The 22050-nt window shown below is 45.7% G+C and overlaps 1 protein-coding gene across 3 annotated transcripts in view; it reads right to left on the bottom strand.

Moving 5' to 3' along the window:
* The window catches only part of LOC100497766 (sodium- and chloride-dependent GABA transporter 3), a 119942-nt gene that overhangs the window by 62468 nt on the left and 35424 nt on the right, over positions 1 to 22050 (bottom strand). For all 3 annotated transcript variants that reach the window (XM_031901299.1, XM_031901297.1, XM_031901298.1), the window contains exons 3-6: positions 14381 to 14515; positions 9169 to 9309; positions 8141 to 8231; positions 1873 to 2005 (exon numbers count right to left, since the gene is read on the bottom strand). In XM_031901299.1, coding sequence (XP_031757159.1) covers positions 1873 to 2005; positions 8141 to 8231; positions 9169 to 9309; positions 14381 to 14515 — 500 coding nt within the window. The remainder of the gene's footprint in view (positions 1 to 1872; positions 2006 to 8140; positions 8232 to 9168; positions 9310 to 14380; positions 14516 to 22050) is intronic.

Below are 22050 nucleotides of genomic sequence, written 5' to 3'. Positions count from 1 at the left end.
TATATATATATATACATGTATCAGACCCCTTATCCGGAAACACATTATCCAGAAAGTTCTGAATTATGGAAAGGCCACCTCCCATAGACCCATTCACATTTTTAATAATGGTTTCTTTTTCTCTGTAATAATAAAACAGTACCTGTACTTGATCCCAACTAAGATATAATTACCCCTTATTGGGGGCAGAACAGCCCTATTGGGTTTATTTCATGGTTAAATGATTCCCTTTTCTCTGTAATAATAAAACAGTACCTGTACTTGATCCCAACTAAGATATAATTACCCCTTATTGGGGCAGAACAGCCCTATTGGGTTTATTTCATGGTTAAATGATTCCCTTTTCTCTGTAATAATAAAACAGTACCTGTACTTGATCCCAACTAAGATATAATTACCCCTTATTGGGGGCAGAACAGCCCTATTGGGTTTATTTAATGGTTAAATGATTCCCTTTTCTCTGTAATAATAAAACAGTACCTGTACTTGATCCCAACTAAGATATAATTACCCCTTATTGGGGGCAGAACAGCCCTATTGGGTTTATTTAATGGTTAAATGATTCCCTTTTCTCTGTAATAATAAAACAGTACCTGTACTTGATCCCAACTAAGATATAATTACCCCTTATTGGGGCAGAACAGCCCTATTGGGTTTATTTAATGGTTAAATGATTCCCTTTTCTCTGTAATAATAAAACAGTACCTGTACTTGATCCCAACTAAGATATAATTACCCCTTATTGGGGGCAGAACAGTCCTATACCTGTATATATATATATAATGATACCTACTGATACAATATATACTGTATATATATATATAAGGCAATATATACTGATAGAATAGAAGTAATTGGAGGGTTTGCAGCTGGATGATGTGACCTGTGAAGGTGACACTGAGCCCCCCAGCCCCGCAGCCCCCCAGCCCGACTCCTCCTCCCATAAACTGAATATCCCAAGGAATATCTCTCGTACTTATGAAATATTAATTGCTTCAATATATTTCCAGGTTACTGTTCTCCCAAGAGAGTGAAACGGTATTTCAGACTGGAGGAGGCAGAAGCCGCGGCTGAGATGAGTACAGAGAAATAACCTCATTCTGTGGGATGGGAATGGCGTGAAATTTACGGTACATTCCCAACATTTAGGGGCCCATTTACCAAGGTTTTTAGAGAAAAGTTCACATTTTTTTCTTTTTCTCATTTTTGTATTTTTTGGCATTATACGATTTCATTTTTTTATGAGATAATTCTCTGTATTTTCTTAAGAATTTGAGGTTTATGAAACTTTATGTGATTTTTTTAGACTGCCGATAACCAGGTTTAAGCTGCCGATAGCCAATGGCAGCCTGTCCTTGATACATTTTCAAGGGGAAGTTAATCCCCTTATTGTTTTCTATTTCACTCACATTCAAGGGAAAGTGAATCCCAGTTAAACCCCTTAGTTCATTCTTATTTGGGCTGAACAAGATGATAAACAGACGAGTCTCCAGCAAAGGAATCAGCCGTTGTGTTGAACTAGTAAAACCGACTATACTCATGTATTATAACTGCTGCTCCCTATGAACTCCTAGGTGCTTTATAACTATAAACATTTACACATTTGAGGAGAATTTATATCCCTTCATCCATCTTTTTAATTAAAACCTGAATTCATTACTCAGATACCTGCCTGTTAAAGGGGAAGGAAAGGCATTTGGGCATTTTCCTGCCAATAGATTTGCCACATTAGCGCCCCCTAGAGCCCTATATTTATTGAAGCTTTACCTGCCTGAGTAATAGCCCTAGCAGCTCCCTCTGAGAAACAAGGGTTCTTTCCCACTGGAATTGCCCTTATATAAAGTATATATAAATGTATATATAAAGTCTGACCTTTCCTGTGGATTTGGTCCCTTTCCAAATGCAGAAATAACAAACGGTCCAGGCGCCCAGAAGGCAGAGGGCTAATTCCCAGCGCAGCTCCCCAATGTGCTCAATTCCATCGGATATGGCTAGAACTCTGCGTCTGTAACGATAAAGATCACATTATAGATAATATTTGCTTATTATAGAGATTGGCAGCTGTATATACATAAGGTGATAGCCTAGATAGATAAGGGAGTAGCCCATGAATCTAATGTCAGGGTCACCATCAGAACCTTTGGGGCCCAGAACAAGGTATTTATTTATTATCTTTAGTTTCTAGGCAGGTTACGCTAAGTAACTTTATACATAACTGTAAGTTTCACAACACAAGCAGAATTCCCCGGGCCCGGCACACCAGTACCCCCCCCCCCCCAATGGCCGCATTGCCTGATGTACACAGGTCTCTAGTTCCATGGGGAGACAGTTGTGCCCCAGTTGTGCCCCAGAGGTACCAGGGTGCGCTGATAAGATTCTGTATATCCCACACTACATTCCCAGTCACAGCCCTAGGGCAGCAGAATTCAGTTATTACGTTCTCAGTTGAGAATCAGATAATATAAACGTAAGTAGAATTTACACAGCGAACCTTTAGTAATACACATTCCTTATACAATAACCATCAGTTCCGGAATGTCTGTCACTATCCCCTATACTGTGTGGGTTTTGTGAAATTCAGATTTGTAAAACAGCAGAACAGAATGCCGTACAGGTGAGGGGGCGCTAGGCAGGTACCCCATTTGCCAACCCCTAGCCTGGGGATCTTACCCCCACAGCTGATTTCATGGCACTCCCTGCCTCTACCCCCATGACTGTAAAGCACACTCCCCCTCCCCAAAACACTCCCAGCATGGGTGCATTTGTGCATGTGGGGGGAGCGAGGTGGCCGGTCAGCAGGGCTTGGGTTGCCTGGTGTTCCCAATTCGGAAACCGGGCAGGATTTTTGAAGATTGATGCTGCATCATAGCCCCGCCCCTGTGATGGTGTTGCCCGCCCCCGTGACCACACCCCTCCTCCCTATCCAGAGTTCCCGACCAGGAGAGGTGGCATCCCTGGCTAGCAGGGGCGGGCCAAGCCGACCGGGCGCCCTAGGCAACCAGGTCGGCCAACTCCGCCCACCTCCCCGCCCCCTCGAACAGCGCATGCGCGCCAATGCACAGGAGGAGGGGCAGGGGGGTGGGGCGGTTAGATCGGTCATTGCCTCCGCCGCTAATGACAAGCGGCGGAGGCAATGACAAATTAGCACTAGGGGTAGGCAGGAGAGGCCCCTAAATCGTTGCGCCCTAGGCAGCTGCCTCTTCTGCCTACCCCTAGTTCCGGCCCTGCTGGCTAGTGTGCCCGGGCGGCTTAGCCCCACTCTGGCAGTGACCATATGTACAGTCCCTAAGCTTCACCCGCAGGCTCTCCTGTAACCTAAACACTCTCTGGCGCACATATTGCCTCAGGGGGCTCTACCTCTCTCCAAGCACTCCTGGTTGGGGCAACTGGCTGCCCTTTCTAACCAGCCCTCTCTACCTTTCACCCCTAGAGGGAACATACTTGGCACTGCTATGGCTCGTCCCGTACCAACCTCCCCAGTAGGTCTGGCCACAAGGCCTTGCTGCTGCCTCTGATATTCTCAGGCCAAAAGAGGAGGAGCCTGAGCAAGGTGTTGTCTAAAGGCTCACAGGCCGGCTTAGCGCCACCTGCTGGATAACCTGCACATTGCTTTCGTTATTTACAAGAAATACAAATATTTATTTCATGCCCTTACACATTGCATTGCTGGGAATTTTTTAAGAATCAACAGTTTGATACATCTGCCCCATAGTAAATCCTGTGATTGGAACTGAACCCCATTATGAGCCAACAGTGTTAGTCAGAACTACATTTTCCCATAGGATTATCAATTTGAATCATTCAATATTAACAGTAACAGGTTCTGTCCCTTATATCCACAATATAGTTGGCACATACACAGGTCACTAACAGAACAGTAAATAGCCCTAGTAGGGTCGTATTGCCCCCCAATATGAATCCATGCAGCTTAGTACCCCCGGGTACAATCTACTGCCTTATTATTATTATTACAGAGAAAAAGGAAATCCTTTTTAAAAAACAGAATTATTTGCTTATAATGGAGTCTATGGGAGTCTCCGTCCTTCCTTTAATTTGGAGATTTCTGGATAACGGGTTTCCGGATAATTGATCCCATAGCCGTATTTACAGAACTCATATTCCTATTGGGAGACTGAGCGGACAAACCATGCAAAGCTGGATGTAATTACATGGGTTCCAGCAAAATATTATTATTATTAACATTTATTTATAAACATATTCCAGCGCTGTACAATAAGATCATCAATAGAAGTTCTTTATCTTCCTATGGGAAATAGTTACATCTTTCCTGCGTCAGTGAAATTCCTGTCAGTGTCTGAAGGTGAAAATCTGATCAAAATAGTTCCAGAATAAAATGCTTCTTTGCAGCTTTCAAATGGGGGTCACTGACCCCAGGCAGCCAAACCCTATTGCTCTGTGAGGCTCCAGTTTTATTGTTATTGTTACTTTTTATTCCTTATCTTTCTATTCAGCCCCTCCCCTATTCATATACCTGTCTCTCATCCAAACCCCTCCCTGGTTGCTAAGGTAATCTGGATTCTAGCAACCAAATAGCTACTGAAACTACAAACTGCAGAGCTTCTTAGCTGAAAATGAAATAACTACAAATAATAAAAAATGAAGACCAATTGCAAATCGTCTCAGAATATCCCTCTCTACATCATAGTAAACGTTATCTCAAAGGTGAACTTGCCCTTTAGAGCCATTCTCTCATGTTTCTCTATGTCCCTATGTCGCTATGTCATTCCCAGAGGCTTCGAGCCCAGGGAAAATGTTGTGTTTTTCATTGGCAGTTGCCAACCCTGTTCCCGAGCAGAATGTCTGAGTGCCGCCTACACAGCCCAATGGGCCGGGGGTAACGGGGCGACAGATATTGCTCTGCTACTCGCTGCCACAGATTTGCTACATGGAACGAATTTGAGTGTTTGGGGAAGTGACTGGTGAATTAGAGCGTAACCCACGCGGCCAAGGTTCTGCCCCTGGAGGGGGAGGTTGGAGGGGTAAGGTGGCCGAACTTGCTCTGGGCCCCCCTGCAGAAAAATCTTCTAAGGGGCCCTGGCGTAACCCTCCCGGCTCTTTCGCTCAGCAATTATGGCCCAGACTGCTACACTTTATTTAAAGGTAGGGGAGGGGGGACTATGGTACAGCAGCCTCCCTATTGCCCAAACTCCCCGCCCCCTGAGGGGTAAACTCTCTCAGCCAGACATGATATACATGCAGCCTGGCACTGGCATACCTGCCCTGATCTCTGTACCTGGCTAAAAAGTGTCAGTGGGGCAGTTTGGAAGGGAAGCCTTTGGAAGGGATTGTCAGTAGGCTTAAGTTACCCTTTAAATCTTGTAGAGTTCTACCTAGGGTTGCCACCTCTGATGACTTGTTTCTCCGGGCAGGGGGCAGCAGTGACGTCACAAGGGGCAGGGAGGGTGGCTAGTGATGCCACGAAGATGGGGAGGGGGTGGGTCAGTGGCATCACGGGGGTGGGGCTATTACATGGTGATCGCTGATTGGCTAATCACTGCATGAATCACAGGGAGTCCTGCCCAGTTTTCCTAATTTGGAAAACCGGGCAGGCAGTTTTGACCTGGGTAGCCCCTCTGAAAACCAGGCTTTCCAGGTCAAAACTGGACAGTTGTTCCCTCAGTGGCTATCCTGCAGGGGGTGCCCTAGGCAACCCTGCCGGCCACTCCCCCCCCCCCCAAACGGCGCATGCGCGCCAAAGCAGGGAGGTGCAGGGGGGTGCGATCCAAATGGTCATTGCCTCCACTGCTAATGACAAGCAGCGGGGGCAATAACAGAGGAAGGGGACTAGGGGTAAGCAGGAGAGGCCCCCCAATCAGCTGCCTCTTCTGCCTACCCCCTAGTTCCGGCCCTGCTATCCTGTTTCTAGTTGACTCCCCATTGGCTGCCCTGTTTATAGGTCTAACCCAAACTGTGATAGGCCCAGCCTGTGTTGGGGGGAGATATGGAGAGAATGCCTAATGCTCTAATAGATTTCTCTAGAAGTCACCTCGACAGTAATAGATAAAGGCAATTCTATGGCATAATGCCTGATACCCCAATATTTTCCTGCCATTTTTGTATAAACTAAAGGGGGTTCTGACCCACCAGTGGATGTGAATGAGAGGCCTGAGCTGGGGGATCCGGAAGCCTCTGCTCTAACAAATCCCATTATTTCCCCAGTAACGAGTCTGTTTGGCACTTGTGACAGATCGGCTTGTTGTTCCCCCGCCGGTGACACATATTCACGCATTCGGCTCCATCTCATTGGACAGAAACCAAGAAGCCTGTTTGTGTAGGGGGGGTATTTAATCCTATCGTTATACTGAGCCCTAAGCCCGATGCCTGGGTAACAGGGAACGCAGTGAGAATATAGAAATATCACTGTATAATTGTATCATAATTGTGTTTATTAATTTAGTATTTTCATCCAAAAATGAATAGGATTTATTATTTTGCACATCTTGAAGGTGTAAAGAAGAATAATTTAAAGGGGCAGTTCACCTTTAGCTTGACATTTAAGGGTTGATTCACTAAAGTGCGATAACACATATAGACGTGAAAAAACACACAATTTGCTATAGTATTATCGCATGCGTTAAGTCGCGTATCACGTGCGTTAATTAGTGCGCAGAAATAACACTAACGCATGATTCACAAACACTTAGACGCGCTAAATATCGCATTAGTCTGTGCAAAAATCAGGGGGGGGCTGAGTCGACCGGGCGCCCTAGGCAACCCGGTCAGCTACCTCGCCCCTGCACCGCTACATCGCACCCCCCCCCATGCTTAGTTCGAGCGCCGGGGGCGCGATGCGGTGTACTAGGGGTAGGCAGGAGAGGCCCCCCAATTGTTGCGCCCTAGGCAGCTGCCTCTTCTGCCTACCCCTAGCTCCGGCCCTGGCGAAAATTAACCCCTACTTCAGGCAGGCGGTAATTATAGTACAGTTAATGAGCTTTTGGCAACACAATAAGGACTTTGCAGGGTTATGTGTCGGCCCCAGAGTGACGCAGCCGCCAGTTTGCTGGGAAATGGGCATTTTCAAAAAAATAGTAGTTTTACAAGCGTAATGGTGTGTATGGCTAATATGGCGAGCACGACTAGTAGTGCGTACGCGCAAATTGAATACGGCACGAAAATAGTCTTTGTGACTTAAATAACGCAAACAGCATCGCGTCTAAATTATCGCAAAAAATACTTTTAGTGAATCGTGCGTTAAAACGCGAAAAAATTACACGCGATAACATTTTTAACGCATGCTATAAATAGCGCTCGTTTTAACGCACCTTAGTAAATCAAACCTTTAGAACGTTGTAGAATGCCCTATTCCTAGCAACTTTGCAGTTGGTCTTTATTATTTATTTTTTATAGTTTTCAAATCATCTGCTTTCTACGTCTGCCTCTTTGCAGCTTTCAAATGGGGGTCACTGACCCCGGCAGCCAAACCCTATTGCTCTGTGAGGCTCCAGTTTTATTGTTACTTATTATTACTTATCTTTCTATTCAGCCCCTCCCCTATTCATATACCAGCCTCTTACTTAAACCACTGCCTGGTTGCTAAGGATCCTAGCAACCAGATAGCTGCTAATATTCCAAACTGGAGAGCTGCTGAACAAAAGACTAAATAACTGAAAACCCACCAAAAATAAAAAAATGAAAACCAAATGCAAATTGTCTCCCAATCTCAGTGTTTACATGGTACTGCAAGTTAATATAAAGCTGAACTACAGCTCTAAGTGAAACTGTGGCTTTATCCCTATATCTGCCTGGAGTAGTGCATTTAGCGCCGCATTCTCCACCATTCTGTGGACTCACAAACACTTTGTATGAATATTTCACCCTTGTTTTTCCCAAGGCATCTAACAATTCTTAGCACATTCTGGGGCAGATTTAACAAAATGTGAGAGTAAATCCCACCACACAAAGACTCATTTTCTATTTATTCCTATGGGATTTTTTACCTATTGATAAAAGTGCTTCTAAATCCCATAGGAATGAATAGAAAGTGGGTGAGTTTTCACATTTTGATCAATTTGCCCCTTTTCTCCTGCCCGGGGCACACACAGCTGATACTGAGCCCCCCAGTTTGAGTAAAGTCATGTGACCATATAATGTACTATAGGATTCGTTTTCCCATACTCACTCCCAGAATTCCATGACCGGAGAGGTGGCGTTGACAAATGATATCTGACTCGCGTTGCTCATGTTGAGCTTTTGAAATTCCACACATTTGTCTGGGGGAAAAAGATAAGAAATGTTAAATTCCCTTTGTTTCAAAGATTTTCTTTGCTCTGTTGAACCAAGTGAGATATAATGGATGGGAAACTGTAACTCTGCTATTGGTGCTGGGAGGCTACGCCCCAATGACATTAGACTCTGCCCCTAGTCGCTAGATCATGCCCACAAACCATTTAACTGTTCGGGTGCTATGGCAAATTGTAGATGATTTATGTTTTTCCTTTTTTGTTTTAACGGAGAAGGAAAGGCATGTTACTGCCAATAGATTCACCACATTACTGCCCCCTAGAACCCTATATGTATTCTGCAGAAAGCTTTCCCTGCCTGCGTAACAGCCCTAGCAGCTCCCTCTGTTTGTTTAACATAGCAGGTGCCATTTTAGCTTGGTCTCAGTAGCTTCCTGTTGCAGCTCTGGCTGCTGGTAGCTCAGATTACAGCAGAGAGGGAAGGGGGAGAGAGGAGCAAACTGAGCAGACTCATGCCCGTGCCCTGAAGGATGTTTCTGAGAGAGGAAGTCTGAAGCAGAAGAACATGTGACACAAAAGGAGACAAGAAATTCTGTGTTTCTTTTGATAGGGGTCACTGACCCCGGCAGCCAAACCTTATTGCTCTGTGAGGCTCCAGTTTTATTGTTATTGTTACCTGTTATAGCTTATCTTTCTATTCAGCCCCTCCCCTATTCCTATACCAGTCTCTCATTTAAACCACTCCCTGGTTGCTAAGGTAACTTGGGCCCTAGCAACCAGACAGCTGCTGAAACTATAAACTGGAGAGCTGCTGAACTGAAAATAAGATAACTAAAAAACTAGAAATAATAAAAAATGAAGAACAACAGAATATTACTGTCTACATCTTACTAAAAGTTAACTCAAAGGTGAACTTCCCCTTTAATTACAGAAGGGATTTGTGGGAAAATGGATGGAAGTGCCGTACCTGTGTTCCATTTGTGCCCGCAGGTTGCCCAGGGCAGCTCCGCAGAGAAGCAGTTGAACAGGTAGAAGATTGCCCACGCCAATATAATGATGTAATAGACATTTAAATGGGCCTCGATCACCTGGGTAGCGTAGCCAATACCTGAGCAGAAACAGGAACATGTCACAAACTGAGCAAAGCATTCTGGGTTTTCTAGGGGGGAAACAGATTTACCGGCGGAATAAAGTGATTTTTCAAAGAAAATGTGTGAAAATATCTCCTTCAGCAATAGCCCTGCACTTTGGAACTTTGTGTTATGTGAAGTGTTCAACCTATTTTTGTGAGAAACAAATTGGGAAATTTAAACAGACGTTCATTTACAGGAATCCCCTTTGTTTTCCCCAAACAGGAAGTGCTCCAGCGGCCATTTTAGGAGCATCGGCGCTCATTCTTTGTAAACAATGATGTGATTAACTTCCCCTTGAAAGTGTGTGAAATAGAAAACAATGATATAATAGGAAAGCACCCCCCCAAGGTTCTATAGGGCTGAACCGTGCAATATCGTTCCCATCCAGTCTGGTACCCACATGCCCTCTGTATCATTGCCTCCCCCCCCCCCCCCCCATACAGTACAACTAGTCACACCGGCTGTTTCTCTTATTATAAATATGATATGAATTTTACCCCCCAACGTTGGCAAAAATGCAAAGAGGGACAAAAAAAATGCTGTGTGTAATTTTGTGACCACACCCCCTAGATGCCACGCCCATTTGACTAAATTTGGCAGGTTATATACAGTTTGAACACATTTCTGGGGGTTTGGGCTGTTTTATGTGTTTTGCTAATGAAGGTGAAGTTGCCCTTTAAGCTGTGAGTCTCAGTTGCCCCAAGAGACCCGTTGAGCTTATTAGTTACACTGGTACCTCAGTGCCCCCGGGGCAGGGAATACAGAGGGGCGGCACTGCTACTAATAGTAATTATATATACTAATAACTCAATAACCTGCTAATGTGTAACAGCAGCACTAGCCCGGGGTATCATGTAATTACCCCCCAGTGTCCTCCTAATGGCATTGATTGGCTGGCTCTCTCATAGCTAAGAACCCTATGGGGCATATTTATTATAGCGGGTAAACCAGCATCACCGGTGATGTCACCCATAGCAACCAATAAGCAATTCAATTTTAACAGTCACCTACCAGTTAGAAAACAAAAAGAAAGATCTGGTTGGTTGCTATGGGCAACATCACCGGTGACGCTACAATAAATATGCCCCTATGATTGGCTGAATGAAGGGGGAGGGCACTGTGATTAGGCCATTTAGTCCCTACTCTTTCTGCCCCAGGGGAGGGTACTGAATGAGGAATAAGCAAATCTGTCCCATTTCCCTTTGCAGAATAATTCACAAAACTGCTGAAAAATGTGTTGAAATGTGGAAAATTCGCAAAATGCAACCGCACAACTTTTTTTGACGTGACCCCAACTTTTTCCTGCCAATGGCGAAATGCGGAATCTCCAGGGAATCAGTGTCTGCAAAAAAATTTGCCCTTAGTAAATGGGCAAGGGGCCCATTTTCATTGCTTTCTATGCCACACTCTTTCAAGGGGAAGTTAATCCCATCATTGTTTTCTATTTCATACAGTTTCAAGGGGAAGTTAATCCCATCATTGTTTTCTATTTCATACAGTTTCAAGGGGAAGTTAATCCCATCATTGTTTTCTATTTCATACAGTTTCAAGGGGAAGTTAATCCCATCATTGTTTTCTATTTCATACAGTTTTAAGGGGAAGTTAATCCCATCATTGTTTTCTATTTCATACAGTTTCAAGGGGAAGTTAATCCCATCATTGTTTTCTATTTCACCCACTATCAAGAGGGAGTTATTCCAATCATTACAGTATTCATGGAAATGAACGTCTGTTTAAATTTCCTGATTTTTTTCAGAGAAATGACAACATATTCTCACAAATATAACTATTGGATGATGGACATACCAAATAGATATGCCAAAGACAGGGTGTCCAATTATATTTATAAGCATATATTATTGAACCTGAATTTAAATGGGACATAAGCAGGAGTTAAGCAGGGGTTAAGCAGGATTTAAGCAGGGGTTAAGCAGGAGTTAAGCAGGAGTTAAGCAGGAGTTAAGCAGGGGTTAAGCAGGGGTTAAGCAGGAGTTAAGCAGGAGTTAAGCAGGGGTTAAGCAGGAGTTAAGCAGGAATTAAGCAGGAGTTAAGCAGGGGTAAGCAGGAGTAAGGCAGGAGTTAAGCAGGGGTTAAGCAGGGATAAGCAGGGTAGGGTAAGCAGCGGGTTAAGCAGGGAGTTAAGCAGGAGTTAAGCAGGGGTTAAGCAAGGAGTTAAAGCAGGAGTTAAGCAGGAGTTAAGCAGGAGTTAAGCAGGGTTAAGCAGGAGTTAAGCAGGGGTTAAGCAGGAGTTAAGCAGGGGTTAAAAGAAGTTAAGCAGGAGTTAAGCAGGAGTTAAGCAGAGTTAAGCAGTGGTTAAGCAGGAGTTAAGCAGAGTTAAGCAGGGGTTAAGCAGGGGTTACGCAAGGAGTTAAGCAGGAGTTAAGCAGGAGTTAAGCAGGGGGTTAAGCAGGAGTTAAGCAGGGGTTTAAGCAGGAGTTAAGCAGGGGTTTAAGCAGGAGTTAGCAGGAGTTAAGCAGGGTTTAAGCAGGGTTAAGCAGGAGTTAAGCAGGGTTTAAGCAGGAGTTAAGCAGGGGTTAAGCAGGAGTTTAAGCAGGGGTTTAAGCAGGAGTTTAAGCAGGGGTTTAAGCAGGAGTTAAGCAGGAGTTTAAGCAGGGGTTAAGCAGGAGTTAAGCAGGAGTTAAGCAGGGGTTAAGCAGGAGTTAAGCAGGAGTTAAGCAGGGGTTAAGCAGGAGTTAAGCAGGAGTTAAGCAGGAGTTAAGCAGGAGTTAAGCAGGGGTTAAGCAGGAGTTAAGCAGGGGTTAAGCAGGAGTTAAGCAGGGGTTAAAAAGAAGTTAAGTAGGAGTTAAGCAGGAGTTAAGCAGGAGTTAAGCAGTGGTTAAGCAGGAGTTAAGCAGGAGTTAAGCAGGGGTTAAGCAGGGGTTACGCAGGAGTTAAGCAGGAGTTTAAGCAGGAGTTAAGCAGGGTTAAGCAGGAGTTAAGCAGGGGTTTAAGCAGGAGTTAAGCAGGGGTTTAAGCAGGAGTTAAGCAGAGTTTAAGCAGGGGTTAAGCAGGGGTTAAGCAGGAGTTAAGCAGGGGTTTAAGCAGGAGTTAAGCAGGGGTTAAGCAGGAGTTAAGCAGGGGTTAAGCAGGAGTTAAGCAGGGTTTAAGCAGGAGTTAAGCAGGAGTTAAGCAGGGTTAAGCAGGAGTTAAGCAGGAGTTAAGCAGGGGTTTTAAGCAGGAGTTAAGCAGGAGTTAAGCAGGGTTTAAGCAGGAGTTAAGCAGGAGTTAAGCAGGGGTTTAAGCAGGAGTTAAGCAGGAGTTAAGCAGGGGTTTAAGCAGGAGTTAAGCAGGAGGTTAAGCAGGGGTTTAAGCAGGAGTTAAGCAGGGGTTAAGCAGGAGTTAAGCAGGGGTTAAGCAGGAGTTAAGCAGGGGTTTAAGCAGGAGTTAAGCAGGAGTTAAGCAGGGGTTTAAGCAGGAGTTAAGCAGGAGTTAAGCAGGGGTTTAAGCAGGAGTTAAGCAGGAGTTAAGCAGGGGTTTAAGCAGGAGTTAAGCAGGAGTTAAGCAGGGGTTAAGCAGGAGTTAAGCAGGAGTTAAGCAGGGGTTTAAGCAGGAGTTAAGCAGGGGTTTAAGCAGGAGTTAAGCAGGAGTTAAGCAGGGGTTTAAGCAGGAGTTAAGCAGGGGTTTAAGCAGGAGTTAAGCAGGAGTTAAGCAGGGGTTAAGCAGGGGTTAAGCAGGAGTTAAGCAGGGGTTAAGTCCCATTTAAATTAAGGTTCAATTGTCAAAAATTCTGTAAAATTTTTAAAAAAAGGTTGAACATTTCGCATAAAAATAATATCAAATTCGGAACTTTCGCACAATCAACTTAGTTCTATGTGTTTATTTATCCCCGAGCCCCCCCAGCCCCCCCAGCCCCCCCAGCCCCCCAGCCCCAGTGTGTATGAACCTGCTTTGCGGCTTTATTCACATCTCCACATTTTTCTGGCTGAATAACAATTATAACTTTCTGTATAAATGACCCGGGTCGGTGGATTTACCAAAGTGATTCTCAGAAATCTGCTAGTGGGAGGAGTAACCCCCAGGGACACCCCCGGGGGCACCTCCTGTGCCTGTGAGTGGGCTTACATACACACATACACTGAGGGCCACATTCACTACAACTCTGTGATTTCCCTTTTCTCTGATTGTCTAATATTTACTAAAAAAAAGTTGCAAGGAAAAGTCGCTGCAAGAAAAGTCGAAAAAAACTACTTTTTCAAATTGTCGCTGCAAAAATGCCAACTTTTATTGAATTGTCATTGCAACAATTTGAAATAGTCGAGTTTTCAGACAAAACCCAGCGAACTTGGCGAGTTTAATCTGGCGAGTTGTCGGATTTAGATTGTTAGCCATTTAGACGCATAGTAAGTATCGGAAAAGTCACAGTGGTTTTTCTCTGCGACTTTTTTAGAAAAAAAGTCTCATTTACTGACCATCATTTTTTTTTTTTTTAACTCAAATCGAATTTTTAATTAGTGCAACTTTTCTGAGATTTACTATGCGTCTAAATGGCTAAAAAGCCAAATTCGACAATCCGCCAGGTTACACTTGCCCAGTTGATGTAGAAGCCAATGACAAAGGTCCCTTCCTGTAGTTTCAATTAGTCTTCATTTTTTATCTTTTATAGTTTCTTGGGACTCTTTGCAGCTTTCAAATGGGGGTCACTGACCCTGGCAGCCAAACCCTATTGCTCTGTGAGGCTCCAGTTTTATTGTTATTGGTACTTTTTATTCCTTATCTTTCTATTCAGCCCCTCCCCTATTCATATATCAGTCTCTCATCCAAACCGCTCCCTGGTTGCTAAGGTAACTTGGACCCCAGCAACCATATAACTGCTGAAACTCCAAACTGCAGAGCTACTGAACTGAAAATGATATAACTAAAAAGTACAAATAATAAAAAATGAAGACCAATTGCAAATTGCCTCAGAATATCCCTCTCTGCATCCTACTAAAAAACATCCCCTTTAAGCTGTTCCATTCCGCAATTTATACAAATGACAAGGGGTACAAATATCTTGGGCGGAGCTTATGGGATATCAAACCCATCAGAACGAGGCTCATACTCTACCTTCAAAGAGTGGGCAGACCTTCCTCCAACAGGTAATGCCCCCTTCGCTCGTGAACTGCCCCAGGGCGGTCTCTAGGAAGAAGACAGGAATGCCGCAGAAGATGAAGAAGACCACATACGGGATGAGGAAGGCTCCTAGGAGACAAAGTCACACAATGAGATATTGCCCTGGCTTTTCCCTTATGGCCGCTGCTAGTCATGATGGGAAATGTAGTTCAGCAGCAGCTGGAAAGGTTACACAGGTTGGGAAATATCAGTGGGGCTGTTGGTTTGGCCCCATACGGGGTCCAGCTGCTGCTGCTTGGGCCGGATGGAACAAACTGGCGCCTAACGTTGTACTGTGTGTGGGCGGGGCTTGGGGGTGGGGCTCAAATTCTGCAAATGCGGAAAAGTCAGCAGAGAATAGAAGTTATTAGCGATGAGCGCATCTGTCTCGTTTTGCCAAAAAAAATGTGCAAACCACAGATACCGCGTGACTTTTTTGACGCAACTGTGACTTTTTTGATGAGACTGCAACTTTTTTGACATGATTAATTTGACTAGGCCGTCACTTTTTTTACATGTCCGTGACTTTTTTGACAAGATCACAACAATTTGACAAGGCTGCGATTTAGTTGCGCGACTGCGGCTTTTTTGACGAGACTGTTTTACACAACTGTGATTTATTTTGGCCGTGAATTTTTTTTTTTAAAGTCACTGAGAGAAAAGTTGTAAAAAAGTTGACTTTTTCTAATTGTCACGACGAAAATCCAGTTATAAATCCAAAATTGTCAATGTGACTAGTGATGAGCGAATTGGTTTGCCAGGCATGGATTCGCAGCCAATTTCCGCATTTCGCTACTGGCGAATTGTTCCGCTAAACTTGCGTGAAAATTCAAACAGAAAAATTTGTTGCCCAACAAATGCATATTGCAGGTTTTTTGCGGGACAGATTCGCTCACCACTAAATGTGACAATTTGAAAAAGTCTGGATTTTCAGGAAAAAAACAGCGAAATTTCTAAACTTTCGAGACCAAAGAAGGAATTTGAAGGAAAGGGGAGGGGCCTCTGCCATTGTTTTCTACACAAACTTGGCGAGTTTAATCCGGCGAATTGTCGGATTGGGATTTTTAGCAATTTGGACACATAGTAAATCTTGGAAAAGAGTTTCAAATGAAAATGTGATGGTTAGTAAATGAGCCCTAAATGCCATGCACAGTGATGAGTGGATCTGTCCTGTTTCAATTCACCGATGAATTTGCAAAATTTCTAAAAAATTAGTGAAACGGCAAATAATTTGAGAAGCATTGAAGTCAATTGGCGACTTTTGAGTGTTTTTTTCTCTCTCCAAATGGAAAGTCAATGGGTTTTTTATTTTTTTGCGGCAGCTTTTTTGTCTCAGTGACATTTTTTTGGATGCAAATTTTTGCCACAGTTTTGTGAAAAAATTCACCGATGGTGAAATGCAGATTTTCGCTGCGGATCCATATCAGCCTGCGCCTAAATATACACGGGACGTCAGTCAAACACACCGGGGCCCATTCATCAAACCACAATTTTTTTTTTGAGAAAAAATCGTATTTTTTCTAGTTTATAGAACTTTTAATTTTGTTAAAATTCCACAACTTTTTCATGGTTTTCATTAATTTCCACAAAAAGTTGTATTTTTATCAAACACTACGACCATTTTGAAATTCATTCAAACGTTGGTATTGTAACTTTCCTTGGGCCGGGTTCGAGTGCCACTGAGCCCTATGGAAGGCTTCCAAAAAAATACATTGAATGTTCCAAAGCCAGAAAGGTTTTTGTGCCATTACCAACATTCGGATCCGAAAATTTCATGACTTTCAGATCACAACCACAATATTTTCCTACGACTGATAAAAGAATTTTCATGACATTTTCGAACATCAAAAATGATCTTTGTTATCTTTGCCCAATCAGCCCCCTGCGCAGGGCCAGATACCCGCGGGCACAGGGCCAGATACCCGCGGGCGCAGGGCCAGATACCCGCGGGCGCAGGGCCAGATTCCCGCGGGCGCAGGGCCAGATACCCGTGGGCGCAGGGCCAGATACCCGCGTGCTCACGGCCAGATACCCGCGAGCGCAGGGCCAGATACCCACAGGCGCAGGGCCAGATACCCACAGGCGCAGGGCCAGATACCCGCGTGTGCAGGGCCAGAAACCCGCGAGCGCAGGGCCAGATACCCACAGGCGCAGGGCCAGATACCCACAGGCGCAGGGCCAGATACCCGCGTGTGCAGGGCCAGAAACCCGAGAGCGCAGGGCCAGATACCCACAGGCGCAGGGCCAGATACCCACAGGCGCAGGGCCAGATACCCACGGGCGCAGGACCAGATACCCACGGGCGCAGGACCAGATACCCGCGGGCGCAGGGCCAGATACCCGCGGGCGCAGGGCCAGGTACCCGTGGGCGCAGGGCCAGATACCCGCGGGCGCAGGACCAGATACCCACAGGCGCAGGGCCAGATACCGACAGGCGCAGGACCAGATACCCGCGGGCGCAGGGCCAGATGTAAATAATTGGCCTTTTTTCTAAGCGCTCTTTGTGGGTTGGTTACACAGTTACAGATACAGCACGTGGCATGTTTCCTGATTCTGAAACAAATCAATATATAATGAGCTGTCAGCATAAACCCCTAATGTCCCATAACTGTCTGCTACTGGTGCTGGGGTCTCTCACTTCTACTGCCTTTATATTACACTCACCCCCAGTTCAGTTTCCCCCACTCCCTGAATTAAACACTAGTGGGGAGGTTATACAGGGAACTCTGAGTATCACTCCTGTATTATAAGGGATAATGTACCCCCTACTGTAAATGATAAGGATATTAGCAGTCACTGAGGGGTTCTGTGCCCCCCATATAAAGGCACAAGGCTGCAGGCTGAGTTATACAGGGAACTCTGAGTATCACTCATGTATTATAAGGGATAATGTACCCCCTACTGTAAATGATAAGGATATTAGCAGTCACTGAGGGGTTCTGTGCCCCCCATATAAAGGCACAAGGCTGCAGGCTGAGTTATACAGGGAACTCTGAGTATCACTCATGTATTATAAGGGATACTGTACCCCCTACTGTAAATGATAAGGATATTAGCAGTCACTGAGGGGTTCTGTGCCCCCCATATAAAGGCACAAGGCTGCAGGCTGAGTTATACAGGGAACTCTGAGTATCACTCATGTATTATAAGGGATAATGTACCCCCTACTGTAAATGATAAGGATATTAGCAGTCACTGAGGGGTTCTGTGCCCCCCATATAAAGGCACAAGGCTGCAGGCTGAGTTATACAGGGAACTCTGAGTATCACTCATGTATTATAAGGGATAATGTACCCCCTACTGTAAATGATAAGGATATTAGCAGTCACTGAGGGGTTCAGTAAGTGCATATAATGGCTGATTGTTGCCTTTTTTGCACTTTACACACTGCACGTGGCTGTACAAATGGGGCCGTTATCATTTATAATCCATGACTAACACTTTCCCTTATCTGTATAATAAAGTCTAAATTCTGACCCATAACCCATAATGCATGAAGGGGAGTTGAACTGTAACAATAGTGTAAAGCGGAAGGTTTAGGTTGAAGCCATAATTAGCCAGACAATCACCCCTCTGCCCCACGAGCCTCAGTTCCACGACATTCCCCCCCCCTGAGACCCCGCCGGCTCCTTCTGTAACACGGGAAACCCCACAGGAGTGTTTAGGGACACTAAGGAGATAATCTCATTCCCATCAGTATTTCCCTGCATGTCTCTATGAGAGGAAATCTGCAGAGACAGGAGGCAATTGGAGCTGACACTTTGTTTAACCAAATAACATTCTCTGCCGCGTCCCGGCCGGACCCTCAGCAATTTATAGATCGGCGGGAAAACAAATTGAGCCCATAACTTATTCTGTGGGATTCCGGCTCAATTAGACCCATTTAGGGGCAATTCCAAACTCCCCCACCAGCTAAGGGCACTTAGATTGTAAGCCCTACGGGGCAGGGATTTCTCACACCACATATTGGGGATGCACCAAATCTACTATTTCCAGATTTGGCCGAATCCTTTGTGCGGTGGAACGAGTCCTATATATAACGGCCCAATTATTATCCATCGGCGCAGGGGTGTTTCTAGCGGCCGGTCAACTCCAGAATGTGGGTTAAACCAAGCGCCGGCACAGGGGTGTTTCTAGCGGCCGGTCAACTCCAGAATGTGGGTTAAACCAAGCACTAGCACAGGGGTGTTTCTAGCGGCCGCTCAACTCCAGAATGTGGGTTAAACCAAGCACTAGCACAGGGGTGTTTCTAGCGGCCGGTCAACTCCAGAATGTGGGTTAAACCAAGCACTAGCACAGGGGTGTTTCTAGCGGCCGTTCAACTCCAGAATGTGGGTTAAACCAAGCACTGGTACAGGGGTGTTTCTAGCGGCCGCTCAACTCCAGAATGTGGGTTAAACCAAGCACTAGCACAGGGGTGTTTCTAGCGGCCGTTCAACTCCAGAATGTGGGTTAAACCAAGCACTGGCACAGGGGTGTTTCTAGCGGCCGGTCAACTCCAGAATGTGGGTTAAACCAAGCACTAGCACAGGGGTGTTTCTAGCGGCCGGTCAACTCCAGAATGTGGGTTAAACCAAGCACTAGCACAGGGGTGTTTCTAGCGGCCGCTCAACTCCAGAATGTGGGTTAAACCAAGCACTAGCACAGGGGTGTTTCTAGCGGCCGGTCAACTCCAGAATGTGGGTTAAACCAAGCACTGGCACAGGGGTGTTTCTAGCAGCCGTTCAACTCCAGAATGTGGGTTAAACCAAGCACTAGCACAGGGGTGTTTCTAGCGGCCGGTCAACTCCAGAATGTGGGTTAAACCAAGCACTAGCACAGGGGTGTTTCTAGCGGCCGGTAAACTCCAGAATGTGGGTTAAACCAAGCACTGGCACAGGGGTGTTTCTAGCAGCCGGTCAACTCCAGAATGTGGGTTAAACCAAGCACTGGCACAGGGGTGTTTCTAGCAGCCGGTCAACTCCAGAATGTGGGTTAAACCAAGCACTGGCACAGGGGTGTTTCTAGCACCCCGTCAACTCCAGAATGTGGGTTAAACCAAGCGCCGGCACAGGGGTGTTTCTAGCGGCCGCTCAACTCCAGAATGCGGGTTAAACCAAGCACTAGCACAGGGGTGTTTCTAGCGGCCGGTCAACTCCAGAATGCGGGTTAAACCAAGCACTGGCACAGGGGTGTTTCTAGCAGCCGGTCAACTCCAGAATGTGGGTTAAGCCAAGCGCCGGCACAGGGGTGTTTCTAGCGGCCGCTCAACTCCAGAATGCGGGTTAAACCAAGCACTGGCACAGGGGTGTTTTTAGCGGCCGTTCAACTCCAGAATGTGGGTTAAACCAAGCACTGGCACAGGGAGGTTTCTAGCAGCCGGTCAGCTCCAGAATGTGGGTTAAACCAAGCACTGGCACAGGGGTGTTTCTAGCAGCCGGTCAGCTCCAGAATGCGGGTTAAACCAAGCACTGGCACAGGGGTGTTTCTAGCAGCCGGTCAACTCCAGAATGCGGGTTAAACCAAGCACTGGCACAGGGGTGTTTCTAGCAGCCGCTCAACTCCAGAATGTGGGTTAAACCAAGCACTAGCACAGGGGTGTTTCTAGCAGCCGGTCAACTCCAGAATGTGGGTTAAACCAAGCACTAGCACAGGGGTGTTTCTAGCGGCCGCTCAACTCCAGAATGTGGGTTAAACCAAGCACTGGCACAGGGGTGTTTTTAGCAGCCGCTCAACTCCAGAATGTGGGTTAAACCAAGCACTGGCACAGGGGTGTTTTTAGCAGCCGCTCAACTCCAGAATGTGGGTTAAACCAAGCACTGGCACAGGGGTGTTTTTAGCAGCCGCTCAACTCCAGAATGTGGGTTAAACCAAGCACTGGCACAGGGGTGTTTTTAGCAGCCGCTCAACTCCAGAATGTGGGTTAAACCAAGCTGGTCAACTCCAGAAAGTTATACAAATGTTTGTGTATATAGTTCATTAAATAGGGCAATGGTAACAGTGCCGATTACTTGTTTGGGGAGCAGTAGGACCCAGCCAATGGGATTTCTACCCTTGTTGGACCACCCCAATATCCAAAAGCAGCCCTATCATTTGAGCCATTTGGCTTGGGTCAGACCGGTGCCATCGAGAGAAGTCATCACTGTAAAGCTGCCCATACCAATATAGTCATACGAAATGCAGTTTTATACAATTTTGGGACCATGTTGGGCTCTGAATTATCATCCCGGTAATTTTCGTACCACGGCGGCCATTTTGTCGGACAGGTTGGGAAATTTCATTTGGATAAGGATAAAATCTGTGCATTACTGTGTATCTGCCGATACCCTTGGGGCCCTACAGTGGGGGTCACTTTCCTACAATTAGTGCCTGTAACTATTTCATGTACAGAACATCCCCCATTGGTTACTTTTAGGGCTTTATCCTACAGTTCCGACCCATATCCCAATGTTCGTCAGAAGAAGACAAATCTCCCCTCTCCTTCCGCCACCACTTACCATATTGATCTATGGGAAACCCAGTGCCTAAAGCAGAGAAAAGCAGATTATGAACATTTCCATGAGACACGGAACTGGCCAATGAGACTGCCACTCACATTAACCCTTGCTAACCTGCACCCTTTAATGGACAGTAATGCAGGTTACATTAGAGGAATCGTTCTACACACACTGATCAGGCATCTTTTATACGGCACATTCATTTCTATTTATTGAACCGCTAGATAGAGAAATCTGTAATAGAATTAATCAGAGGAAAAATGATCTCAAGCAGAACAGAATAGCCAGTTATTAAATCTACATCAGTATGTTAGCATCTTAAGGGAATGGAATACAAGGGTAATTATATAGTGACTTGAACTCACTGAAGCACCAATAATTGTGTGATGAACCATATTCACTGGCCTTTCTACTGACTGACATACTTCAATAACACCTTTATGCCCTGGTACCCAGGGAACAGATACGCACTTACCCCAAATCCCCCCCCCAACTGGCCCTCAGGCTGGGCCCCCTTAGCCCATAACAAGGTTACAGATATATAGAAACATTGGGGTAACAGTCACCCCACTATAGTTCCAGGGGTACCCAGGGCACAAATAAGCACTCACCCCAAATCCCCCCTAACTGGCCTTCAGGCTGGGCCCCCTTAGCCCATAACAAGGTTACAGATATATAGAAACATTGGGGTAACAGTCACCCTGCTATAGTTCCAGGGGTACCCAGGGCACAAATAAGCACTCACCCCAAATCCCCCCCTAACTGGCCTTCAGGCTGGGCCCCCTTAGCCCATAACAAGGTTACAGATATATAGAAACATTGGGGTAACACCCCGCTATAGTTCCAGGGGTACCCAGGGCACAAATAAGCACCCCAAATTCCCCCCCTAACTGGCCTTCAGGCTGGGCCCCCTTAGCCCATAACAAGGTTACAGATATATAGAAACATTGGGGTAACAGTCACCCCGCTATAGTTCCAGGGGTACCCAGGGCACAAATAAGCACTCACCCCAAATCCCCCCCTAACTGGCCTTCAGGCTGGGCCCCCTTAGCCCATAACAAGGTTACAGATATATAGAAACATTGGGGTAACAGTCACCCCGCTATAGTTCCAGGGGTACCCAGGGCACAAATAAGCACTCACCCCAAA

Source organism: Xenopus tropicalis, chromosome 4, assembly GCF_000004195.4.
Source record: "Xenopus tropicalis strain Nigerian chromosome 4, UCB_Xtro_10.0, whole genome shotgun sequence".
Taxonomy (NCBI): domain Eukaryota; kingdom Metazoa; phylum Chordata; class Amphibia; order Anura; family Pipidae; genus Xenopus; species Xenopus tropicalis.
Note: the sequence above shows the minus strand (reverse complement) of the source record. Positions and strands in the feature narration are given on the sequence as shown.